At 33.5% G+C, this 13,088-nt stretch overlaps 1 protein-coding gene across 1 annotated transcript; it reads right to left on the bottom strand.

Annotated features, from left to right (window-relative positions):
* Positions 1–7,578: 7,578 nt before the first annotated feature.
* On the bottom strand, positions 7,579–8,546 carry LOC110102984 (zinc-finger homeodomain protein 1-like). The gene has a single exon (XM_020831512.2). It carries the CDS (start codon positions 8,524–8,526, stop codon positions 7,732–7,734), a length of 795 nt encoding a protein of 264 aa, XP_020687171.1. The 5' UTR covers positions 8,527–8,546; the 3' UTR covers positions 7,579–7,731.
* Positions 8,547–13,088: the final 4,542 nt, after the last annotated feature.

Below are 13,088 nucleotides of genomic sequence, written 5' to 3'. Positions count from 1 at the left end.
ATCAAATCTACAGAGCCAGACAAAACATCTTTGAAGGATTTGGAGTTCTTACCCTCAAGGAAGCCCGGATCCAACCTCTTAGTTGCCATGAAGCAAGAAACGGAGGCGAAACGGGCGAGAAAGCGGCTAGGGCAAAAGCCCTAGCGACGGGGGCGAAACCCTAGCAGACAAAACGCGAGGAACATTCTAGTTTTTGAAATTTAATTTTTCCTCTTAATTGATAGTCAAAACTTCTAATCAATAAATCAAGTTGAGCTGCATGATTGATTGATGAATGATGGAAGCGGGTTTCAGTTCAATGAATGTGTGGGACCAAATTGGCGTTTGTCGATCAGGGCATCGTATTTATGAGGGAGTCATCATTGGGTCCAATTTTGGTCGGCCATAGTTTAAATGAGACCCGATAAATTATTGGACGCAATATCATTAATTAATTATGGTAATCGTTCATTATTGGGTTAATTGCTAGAATATCTGGTTGCGTAATTAAGCATTAAGTCAAGCTAATGTGCATCAAAAATTAATATTTAATTAATGGGCCTGCACTGAAGGGTTAGTAGACATAATTAAACATTAAGTGAAGGATTAGGTAGATTAGATTAATTTAGTTTCTGTGAGATCCTGATTTGGGCTTAATAAGTTAGATTAATAATGTAAGTTTTGAACTCGTGATTAAAGCAACTCTAGGCAAAAGAAAGTTCAGCGGCATTGTCTCTAAATCCACAGTGAAGCCTCTCTTTTCTTCTTCTTCTTCTTCTCCTTCTTATTCTTCTTTTCTCTCTCTCTCCCTCTCTCGCATTTCTTCGCTCTTCTACATTTCATCTCCCACTTCATGTCGCATGATCTTTAGACCGTAATGATAATTTTTCAATGATCGTCTCTATATTTTCGTTGTTTAAAAAAAAAATTGTTCTAAAAAAATGTTTTATACAACAATTTTTTTAAAAAAATTAATATATTTACACCAGCTTTACAAAACAATACGAAATTTATTCCAAACAAAATTTGATTAGTCTAATGCTAAGATTCTCGTCAATACTAATATAAAATATTATTATTTTTTAAATATGTGTTATTGCATGCTGATGCAAACAAAGCCTACGACCTTATACTTTTATTGGCCTAAAATTGAAGCTATAAAAATAAATCAGTTGATTTAAAAATAAAAATTAGAAATGATTTTTATTTTTATTAATATAATAATATGTGGTTTAAAATTTCAGGTCCGAGCAAGGCAACTGGAATGGAGTTCGATCAGAATGTCAGACGAATCCTTTCACTATGGATGCCTGGGGTGTTACAGAGGCCGACGTAGACGATGATTTTTTGTGGCATTATGTTTTCCGTTTTTTCTCTTGGTGTTATCCTCGGGAATTATATGCTTTGTGGTGGAATTTGCTGTTGCGGTGGGCTAAGGGCAATGATGTGGTGGGGGCTCGCGTCCCGGTCGTTTTGCTGGTCGCAACCTTTGGTGTGACTTTTCGGGACAGTTTTTGGTCATTGTCTACACCTTACTGGACGGTCCGTGCGAGGCTTCAGAGTCGCTGGAAGCCTCGGCTGTTTACTGAGCCCGCTTTTAGCTGCTTTTAGCCTTTAGCTTTTAGCTTGTTTTTTTTTAGCTCGCCTTTCTTTTTTGTTGTAACCCTTTTGGAGCGTTTAATATATATTTTCTTCAAAAAAAAAAAAAGTTCATGCAATAAAGAAATATTGAGTTTAATTTTAAGATTTCAAATCATAATAATTATATTAGAATAAAAAACTATTTATTTTTTAGGTTATTTATATTTTTAAATTTTATTTAATTAAATTTTTGTTTTTTAATGCCCTTTTAGAGAGTCAACTTCTAATTAATTTGAATTTATTTTAATAGAATTTTTTTTCCATACATATGATTAGAGAGAGCTGCATTAGATAGTTTGGTCATATAAGACATCATGTTTCTGATGTCACGTTTAAAAGAGTAGATATATAAGATCTGATCTATGTTAAAAAAGTTAGATGCATATCTAAATAGATATGATTAGAAAGTATTAGAAATGATCTTTTCTTATTAAATTTAAATGAAAATTTTGACTGTTTCTTAAAACTGCTTTAAGAAATAAAAAAAAAATGTCCTAAATAAAACCTTAATGTTGTTGTTGTGACCCTATCTGTAACTGACTCTACAGTTTGTGAGCCAAGTCCGGAGGGTCTATGTCATAAGATAAATTTTAAAGTATATGACTACACCGCTCCACTATATAACATTAGAGAAACAACCTTTTTCCTTTAACAAATATACCACCGATACTTTGATCAGACAAAACTTTAGCTTCAATTAATGATCAAGTCGGGCCTAAACTTAAAAAGGCCTTGGCCCAAATTACCTATTCTTGGGCTTTAGATTGTTTTATACAAATAAAATTTGTAGGTGGATCAGCATTTTGCTTTATATTTTGTGGGATTTTATATGTAGAGATTAACGAATACAAAAATAATAAGTAATAAAATATTTAAAAAGCCTAGGCAAAATTCTCAATGCATGCCTGTTTAAGTCATTTGGTGACGTTTAAACAATAATAAAAAAATATTTAAATCGATCTATTTATTTACTTGACGTTTCATCATAAATATATATCTAATAATATATATTATTTTTAAAACATATAATCTTCATTTAGAATTGTTTTCTTACTGCTTCGTAAAAAAGAAATTTTTTAGTACAAAAATTTAATTTTTGTACTAAAAATTTATTTTAAGAAGTAATAAAATAGTTGTCACAAAAATTATTTTAAGAAGTAATAAATATATATCTAATAATATATATTATTTTTAAAACATATAATCTTCATTTAGGATTATTTTCTTACTGCTTCTTAAAAAAGAAAATTTTTAATACAAAAATTTTAATTTTTGTACTAAAAATTTATTTTAAGAAGTAACAAAATTTTCAAATTTTAAGCTTACTGAGAATGGTCCTTTTTAACTTTCAAAGGTGGCCATTCAGTAATGCCTATTTGGATTTTTGGGCTGAGTTTGTTTTGAAGGATTTGATAGATAGGAAATGAAATTATAAATATAATTTATTAAAAAAACAAATTGATTTTTTTTATATAGGAATAATTAAAATTTTAATTGTCAAGTGCTTTTTATATGATTGAAGTTTTTTTTTTCTTAAAATAAACTTGAGTTATAATGATGAACTGATAAAATATTCTCATTTTTTTTCTTAAATTGGGTGAAAAATGTAAAATAAAAATTTTCAATGAATTAATTAAAAAAGTTATTAAAATTGCTGTTATGATTTCTTAACCTTTTTGAATATCGTAATCAGGATAAATGTATTCATTAACTTTATTTTGAAATAAAAGTAACTAATTAATTAATTGAACTTGTTTTACTGAATTAAAAAAATTTTTTTTTCTTTCAAAATTATGTTATACTATCCATGATTTGTCGACGTACATGCCATTAAATGAAAGGGGTCAGAGCTGTAGCTATAACAAGGAAGATGTGATAAGCGTCAGAGTTATCGAAGATGGATAGTATAAGTTAATTTTTTTATTTTTATTTTAATAATTGAGCTATTTAGATAAATTTATACACTTATGATATATACAGGTTTTAAACTTAAAAATTTTTAATTAACAGCCAAAACTCTCATCCAACGGTCCAAAATGAATAGTGTTATCAGTTGAAATATGAATCAGCAAGCTGGCGGGGTCTCTCTAAGCTTCTAAGTTTCTCTTTGGGCTGCCTCTATAACTAAATTCTACTCGCCAATCTTTGTAAAACAGGCTCAACTAGATCTTTTATGGACAATTCATGAAGAAAATCTTGAAGATTTAAGTTTTGTTTGGAATAATTTTTTGTCATTATATTTTCATAATTAATTTTTTTTTTCTATTAAACTTATTATTTTCTAAAGCAACTTCCTAATAGAATAATTTTTAGTTTAAAAAAAATGTATTAAAAAGATGTTTTAAAAGTAATAAGAAAATTATCTTAAATGAAGCCTAAGTTATCTTATGTCTCATCTTTTACCTTTTACTCTTAGAACGTGATTCATAAGTCAAGTATGACTCAATTTAAATGATCATATTAGTGTTTATTGTTGATTACAAATGAGTCTCTTCTTTTGGGGGAAGGCGCTGGTTCAATGTAGGAAATATAGATCATATAGAGCATACTTATATGGTGGGAGTTGGAAGAATTTATTGATATGAGAGTTGTTCTAAATAAAGTGTTAGTATGTTCATTTGGTCGATAAGATCATAGTTAATAGGTGATGAAGGTCCAAGGGACTATAGTAAACAGGTGAAGGTGGTTAGTGGGATCATAGTTGGCGGGCGACGGAGGTCGATGAGACATTAGTTGGAGGGCGACGGGACAATATTCGGTAGGCAACGGTGGTCAAAGGGACCATAGTCAACTATGATGAGGGTCACAGGGATTGTAGTCGACGGTTGACGGTGGTCGGAGGGACCATATTAAATTGGCACCGTTGGTTGGAGTGGTGTGTTGATGGCAACTAGAAGGAGGTCTAGCGACAGTTGGCGACCCGACGAAGATTAAAGAACAGGCGGCAGTTTAGCAACGATCAGTGGATGGGTAGAGATCTAACGGTGATTGGTGATACACAACCAGGCGGAGGTCTAACGACAGTAGACAGATGGGTGTTGGTACAGCGAGTGTCGACGAACGAGTAGGGGTCCGAAGACGGCCGGCGAATGGGCGGTTGTGTGTACAGACGGATCGTCCCGACTGCTCCAGGTTCGTACAGACGAAAATGGCAGATTTCTTCACAAATTTCTTCAGTTCGTCCAGTACTAAAGTCAGATCGTACGGGACTAACAGCACAAAAAAAAATCAGCTTTTTTTGAAGGGTTTTACAGGTTGTCCGACAATGATTGGCTTTAGTCGAATGAGCGTAGGTCAGGTGGCAGTCAACAAGTGAGCATGGTCCAATGACGATTAATGGAGTTCGTCAACGTTGGTGCTTGGGTAGAACTTTGGTATACTTGAGACCACAGAATTTTCTTTAATCTCCATACAAATGGTCTCTTCATGAAGAGAACATAGGCTTATTTATAAATTTTTATGAGTGACATCCTCCATAAATATGAAGAAGACCCAATATAATTTTGGAGTGCTACATCAAATAACTCATATTAATTCCCTTAATCATAAAATATTTATTTAATATTTAATTTCCTTAATGATATCAGAATTAACCGTTGTCAGGCTCATTAAATGTCTTGTTGAGCCGCTAAATTTGACCATAAACATGTTCTATTTGGATACCATTTGTCATCCAATTTATACTTTGAACCTTCTAGATGTGCTTTGGGCCCCTAATATGAACTCATTTGAGCTCGAATTGGACCAATTTTGTTGTCATTGGGTTCGTCTACTCGGGACTTTCAATTTGACAATAAGTTTGATTAACTTAATTGTAATTTGGATGATCCCAAATTTAATTTTGAAAATTGTCAACTCATATATGCAGAGAGAGAGAGAGGGAGAGAGGAGAATTCTACCTTTTAACGAAAAACATCTACAATATTCATACAACTTTATAGTCAAATTAAGAAAAACTTCATGTCAGCACAAAAAAAAAAATCTAAATTTTCAAGACAATGGCATCCATCCAAATATATACATAAAGCTTGAAATATAAATCCATGACGCTGCCAGAATTAACATATTTAGTAAAATAGCCCTAAAAAAACTTAGTTCAAAAATAAAAGGAATAATCTTTTTTACTAAATTTCATTGAGAATTCAACCCTCAATTATTTAAATTTTTTTAAAAATAAATTATATATATATATATATATAATTATCAAACAAAAATAGCTAAAATAAATATTCTCAACTCAAATGATGATTTCGTGGGGCGAATTATTACGTCCGGTGACCGGACACCAAATCCAAACAAACCATGTCACCCAAATAAACCGAGTCCCGATATATTTTGGTGACGTAGCGCATCAGAATTGATGTCCGGACGAATCCAGACACTGGTTGTAATAATTTGCCATTTCGTGGCTAGCTAAGACCCACAAAAAAGTCAGAACCTCTCTCTTACATTCTAAAAAGAAAGCATTTGAGTCTCTTCCAACTCTGTTTGTATATTCTTTGCCACCTTCTTGGTGGCAAACCCTAAAAAGCAAGCAAGCATAATAGCCTATAAATTAAGCTTCTCTTCCCTTCTCTTCTCTTCATTTGGAGACAGCTCAAGGAATCGAGACATCCCTCCTCATCGGAGGCACACCCACCCACTCACCCACCTCCACCCATTCAAATCCAAAAAACACCATATAAGTCATCTCAATCCCTCTGTCGTTTTTCCAATGGATCCATGGAAGAAGAAAGACACATATCCCAGCTGAAATGGTCCCCGTTTGCGGTCACTTTCCCGGTCCGCTTTTAGCTCACCCGTACTTATCTCCGGCCCACCGTTCTGTTGACCACTTGAACCCTACTCTACCATTTAGTTGTCGTGAGCCCACAGAAACTGTTTAAGGACAGATCGAACTCTATTGGCATATTACTCGACAACAAACAAGTTAAGGTTGTGCCTGCGGATCTCTAACAATGTATATCTTCTCGCTTTGGTCTTTCTTGCCTCTATCTCTCCTCAGGGCACAGAAGGACTCACGTCTGTGGAGTAAAAAGGAGTAGAAAGACAGGGAAAGGAGTCAGAGGACGGGTTTTAGGGTTCTATGACATGAAGAGAGGAGAGAGAGAATGAGTTGCAGAGGTTTTCATGTGCAGAATTAATGGCGGGGAGCTGCTTCCACTTACCCACAACAAGTTGAAAAAAAAAAAGTAATATTAAATGCGACGCATGAATCAGCAAATCATTTTTCCCACTGTTACTGACCAACACAATTGACGATTTAATGGCAACTAATAATAAAACCAAAAAGGTTGAGCTCATGCCTACGTTGGATCGATGCGGATGGAGGGGGAAGATAGGTCGAGACGTGGAAGGGAAAGTGGAGAATGAGAGATTTGAGAGAATGCATTGATAAAAATGGAATCTTTATGAATATACATTCGTAAAAATCCAATTTTGATGATCACAACATGCCCTCTCGCTCACTCTATCGTTCCATAATTTTTATAAATAATGATTACTTAATTAGCTGCAGGAGAATCTAGCTAAACCATGGGAGAAGATAGGGAATGAGCTATTGTTCTTCCTCCACCTCTAATCAATAGAGCACTTCAACATGATATAAAAAACCACAGATACATACAGAGTTCATAATGTGAGCAGAAAAACTGCATAAAATACCTGTTCAGATAATTTTCAAAGAACCAGCTTGAGAGACGTCGTCGAGAGGAAGAGGATGTCAACAAAGAAGTATATATATAGCTTACAGGAAGGTGAAAATTAAGCAGATAGATATTAAAAAATATTTTGCAAGGAACCAAACGAAAAAGAACAAATCTACTTGGGACCATTAAGTTTAATCCAACTCTTAATAAGCTAGCTAGCTAGCTAGCTAAAATTACAAGAAGTACTAATTGAATGAGCAATGGCCCCCTCTACTAAGCTATATAATTAACCATACATGCAAGAACATCATGATCTCCTGAAAGAAAACAGATACAACAGAAACAAACAAAAGCTAACCTGCAGATAAACAGCTACAAGCAATTTAGAGAAGAAGAAATTAATTATATGAGAGATATAAATAGAGAGAGAGAGAGACTAGGAAGTCGATACTGGAAGAAAACCCTAATGGTCGGTGGACTCAGGTGGTGGAGGAAGAGGAGGCGATGGAGCTATGGCTTGCTTACCGATAGAATGCTTGTTATTATGCATCCAAACCTTGAAAACATGTCGCTTTATGCTTGTTTCTTCACAAAACTGCTGAACCTCCGCCTCATCATTCTTCTGAATCCTCCACCCAATTCTCTCCGCAAAAGCCAGCATCTTGTTTTTTTGCTCAGGAGTAAACTTTGTTCGAAACCTTTTTTTTCCCGACGACGACGACGATGCTCCAAGTCCTCCAACGCCACCGCCACCACCGACATCCTCCGGGTCCTCCCTACTCTGCCCTCCCCCTGACGTTGATGGAAGTGCCAATGGACCCATCGGCCGATGCTGTCCAGCAGCCGCCGCCATCCCCATCTGGTTATACTGAAGATATCCCACTGGCATCCGATAATACGGAGAGTACGGCGAGTGGAAACCAGAGCGATCGCCGCCGGTGCCTCCGCCGGATTCCATATCCTTGCGGTGGAAGTTACGGTGGCAGTTGCAAGCGGCGCAGCGAAGGGCATCAATCGTGCCTTCCTCACCCGCAGCCGTGAACTCACCACAGCCATCAACGGCGTGGCCGCCGATAGAGACCGCGTGGTTCTTCAGGCACTCGCGGTAACGTACTCCGCTGCCGGCGCTGCGGTTAAAGTTACCGGCAGGGAGATCTGTTACTCCGCCTGGCTTGGCCCGGCCCGAATTGCTTAGCCCCAGGTTGTAGGTCGGAATACCCATCTCTTCGTCGCCGTCATCATGCTCGTCAAAATCCATATCGTACTGTACGCTCTAGCCGTCGCCGGCGGCGGCGGCGATTGGATTGACTTCGGCTGAAGAGCGTTGTCGCCACCTCCTGCCGCCCCTCTGCGGATATCTCAGTCGCGTTCTACGCTTTTCATCATGCTCGTCAAAATCCATATCGTACTGTACGCTCTAGCCGTCGCCGGCGGCGGCGGCGATTGGATTGACTTCGGCTGAAGAGCGTTGTCGCCACCTCCTGCCGCCCCTCTGCGGATATCTCAGTCGCGTCTACGCTTTACTTGCTTAATCGCATTGTCTTAATAGTCACGAGTTCTACTTAACCTTCCTCGACATTTTCTTTTTTATTTTTCGTATATTTCTCTTATTTATGTAATTATTTCCCGCTTTAATAGATTTTCTTGTTAAGATTTAAAAATTAACTGCTTTGGTAAATCTTTTTTTTTTTTTTTTTTCACTTTAGACTGTTCCATCAATTCGGCGGTGAAAAAGTATTAGGCGTCGCGTCAAAAATGGAGTGGGAAAAACATTTTGTCTTGAATGATTTGATATAATTTTTATTAATATTTAAAATTAATTATCTGAAGAAAAAAAAATTATCTTGTATATATTTTTTTAATTATCAAGAGAAAATTATTTCAGATCTTACAATGTTGTAAATTAGGGCTTCCAAAATGATTGCTCTCTCTTCTATCTCACTAAATAGGCTTCCTTTGAATTTTTTTTATTGATTTTTATGATTGTTTCTAGTATAATTTTTTTTTTTAATTAGTGAAAAAGTTGTGGTAAAAATTGTCTCAAATTGAGGCTTAATTGTGATGTGTGTTATTACTATTTGTGTATCTTAGATGAATTTTATGATTATATTTATAAGACTCACTAAGTGATTTATAAGATAATAAATACCCTTTTTGAAAGAACTACCAAAATAGCCTCTACCCAGCCTTCTTTGTTCTTAATAACTACTTAAGAGTTATGGGCATAGACGGAACTAACCTCATTTTTTAAGGTGGACAAATTTAGATTGTGAAATGCATAATTTTAAGTATAAAATAAAAAAATGAATTTTTTTCTTAGAATTTGTGCAACTTTATTTGTTGAAGGTAGACAAAATAGTTAAAATGTTTATTCTCTTAAGAAAAATAGATTTCAAGCTCACCCTGAGCTTTTCCTAGTTCTACCTCTGATTATGGGCATCAGCAAACTGCCTGACCCTCTCTAAAACTCGTAACGTCCAACTGCTTAATTATCATATTTCTTATTTTTGTGTGATATGCTTCCTCAATACTACTCCTTTAGGTGGCCCCATAAAAATAGGTTCAATATTTGCAAAGATGATAGCTAATGTTACATTTTTAAAATTTATTTCATAAATTGAATTTAATAAAGGAATAATTCTTAAAAAAATATATATTCTCAAAAAATTTGAATAGAGAACTTTAGTTTTTTTTTTTTTTTTAATTTACTTCTATATATTGATGATATGGATGTTTGCATCATTGCATGACTTATATAAAAAAAGTAAATCGTATATGTTTATGAGAATTAAAAAATATGTATATTATGTATAAATTTATGTAAAGTATATAGTGTTGTTATGTGCAATCTATTTGTGTGAATAATTTAAACATTTATGGCACAATACTCCCATTGATAAGGCAGTAAGATCTTTTTTTGTAATTATTTGAAATATTTGTATCTTAATTTTATAAATAAGTCACATTGACGAGGTGCGTAATAATACATGCTTCTTTTTCTTGGTATGGACACTATTCTTTTGAGTTATGTTCCTTTTTTTTGTTGCCATATAAGTCTCATGTTACCATTTTCATGTTGTTTTACACATATGGATTGTGATATAAATCATTCTTTTCTTTGGACTATCTTGAACAATATCTTTCCTACATGAGGTTTGGTTCCCATGTAGTCCTCTGGGTGTCATTCTCATATTGTGTTGCATGTGTTCCATGCATGGAAAGGAAAACAACCCTTTTATTTGGATTTGCAATTATATTCTCCACTCAACTTGTCATTTCAAAGATGTATGCTTCTGTTGCTGTAAGGGTTTAGATCCTTTTGAGTGTTGGGATAAGTTTTGGAATATCATGAGTTATCCCTTACGTCTTATGATTCCCTTTCATTCTTTAACGTTCAATTATTCAATTTCTAGCCTTTATTATTTGAAGTGGTTGGTAATTATATCATATTTCTAATTAGTGGAGTTAATAAGTCATTTAATCAATAATATATCTCTTTGGTAATTATTGAGTATGAACAATCAAGTATGATCTTTCTAAGTAATGGAAAGACTTAGTTATGCAGCTACTTTAGTTCATATAAAGTTTTTTTTTTCTTTTATCTTATATCTCTATATTCCATTCTTTTAACACTTTAGATTTTGTTTGTACAATCATGCTACAAGGGTATCAATATTACGGGCTATACTGATTTAAGTTAATTTAGAATGATGGTCAACTCACCATTAATATGAGCCTAATTTTTTAGGTCATAATTTCTAATCAGTACAAGTTGATTGTGAGTATTTAATAATACTATCGAGAATATGTCACTTAAGAGTAAATGAAAAACTTAATAGAGGGTAATTGATAAATAAAACTCACCAATTATTACATGCTAGTAATGCTCAGCTACATGTTCCTAACAAATGAGAATATTCTATTGGGTACTCAATTTGTGGAACTCTACAACATATTTAGTTGGTTTGTGCATAATAGCCTTATTAATCCATTAATACTTAGTAATATTTATTGCACATTAGCAAAAAATTTGGTGGTAAAGATAATTTTAATAACTTTGGCTTATATGAAGATTATTTATAACTTTAAATAAGTAGAATAAAGCAATAAGAGAAGATATATATATATATATATATATATATATATATATATATGGGGCTTAGTTTAGTTGAAATAATTCTACTAGCATAAGTATGTAATTATAATATTCCACCTTTAAAATAATGGAAAAAAGGTGAGATTATGATGCAAGGACTTATATAGGTTGTTCCATATTGTGGTGGCTAAAATAGTTATGTAAAATGGGGTTAAAGGTCAATAATAGAATCAGCTTTGAGCTTCATCAGAAAATGGATGTTAGAACGGCTAGAAGTATGTGATTCTTCTATACTTAGGAGATCGAGAAGGCCATCTAACCATAGTGGCATATGAGAAGCCTAACACCAAAGGAGGCCAACTGGAAGTTCAAAATATGGGTTAGAGCTTTAGAATTCCTTGTGAAATTGTGATTTCTCTATTTTTAAATCTATCAATTATAGACTTATGATTTGTTTATAGTATATGGGATTGTTGTTTATATCATTTATGCTAAAGTTTGTTAAGTAAGTTGGCTAAATAGGATGGCCAAATCACTCCCTTTTGATTGTAGAGTGTGACCAAATGATATTGTCATTAGATTATCTTAATTAGCTAAACAAGTCTAGGTTTAGTTCGAATTATTGGTTGGTTGTTCTAGTGGTGATCAGCAATCAATTGCCTCGCAACAGCCTCCAACTATAGCAAGCATGCGGTGCCATGTTGAAGACATTGACACATTGAATTCAGCCTAAATGAACAATCTAAAATTTGATAGTTAGATTATCATGAATAATTTTCATAAGAAGAATTTAATTTCAACATCACTAAAAAACATTAATGAAAAATGATGATCTCGGACATATAGTATTTCTCTCAACAAGAGCATTCAAATATAACCGACAACTTATAAATTAAATGCTCATAGTAATATTTGTAATGCAATGCAATTTATAATATATGTTATCGAATGTTAGAAAATGGTGATGATGCTCATCTTTTTTAGTGTAAATGATTGTCTTCCTTCCAGTAAATCAATATAGTAAACATATTGTAATATCCTTACTATAAGAAGTCTTGGAGGTTTCAAGAAATTTAGTTCTTCATATTCTCTCTGACGATAGAGTGAGTCCTTCAATAATATTACTGCTAAATCTCATTATATGTGATGCTTAATCTCATGGATAGAATTTTTTTTTTAAATGACCTCCAATAATCGAACGGTAAGTAGATTAGCTTAGTTGTCGGTATATTCTAACAATAACATGTCAATATTGTTGTACACAAATGAACTTAAAATTTTGAAATTGTGACTTATTTGGAATCATGTCAATAAGATACCTAATAAAATTTTACCTACCTAATAAAAAAAATTTGCTGCGTTGGTTTCAGCACAACCTCATGTAATTAATTATCTTTAGTCAATGAAATGGGTTTGCCCAATTTTTTCAAAAAAAAAAAAATAAAATAAAATATTTAATTGGCTGTATAATTTATTTTTGTCAATATTACAAAAATACTTTCGAAAAATGACAAACTTGCCTAGGCCTAATATCAGCTACTGATAGCGGCATGGTCGCGAGATCTGACCGCTTCAATGATTTGAAGACTCGTCAACGTTGATTAAATTTTTTAAATGTAATTTTGATTTGACTAACAGAATTCATCAAATTAAAAAATTCCTATAGTAATATGCTACAATTTAAATAAGAAAAAATGAATATTTACTTTTAATAAAATAAGTTT

Source organism: Dendrobium catenatum, unplaced genomic scaffold (assembly GCF_001605985.2).
Source record: "Dendrobium catenatum unplaced genomic scaffold, ASM160598v2 fragScaff_scaffold_1482, whole genome shotgun sequence".
In the NCBI taxonomy this organism is placed as follows: Eukaryota; Viridiplantae; Streptophyta; class Magnoliopsida; order Asparagales; family Orchidaceae; genus Dendrobium; species Dendrobium catenatum.
Note: the sequence above shows the minus strand (reverse complement) of the source record. Positions and strands in the feature narration are given on the sequence as shown.

Coding starts and splice junctions, on each gene's coding strand:
- LOC110102984 (XM_020831512.2), bottom strand. CDS start 8,526: ATGGATTTTGACGAGCATGATGACGGCGACGAAGAGATGGGTATTCCG.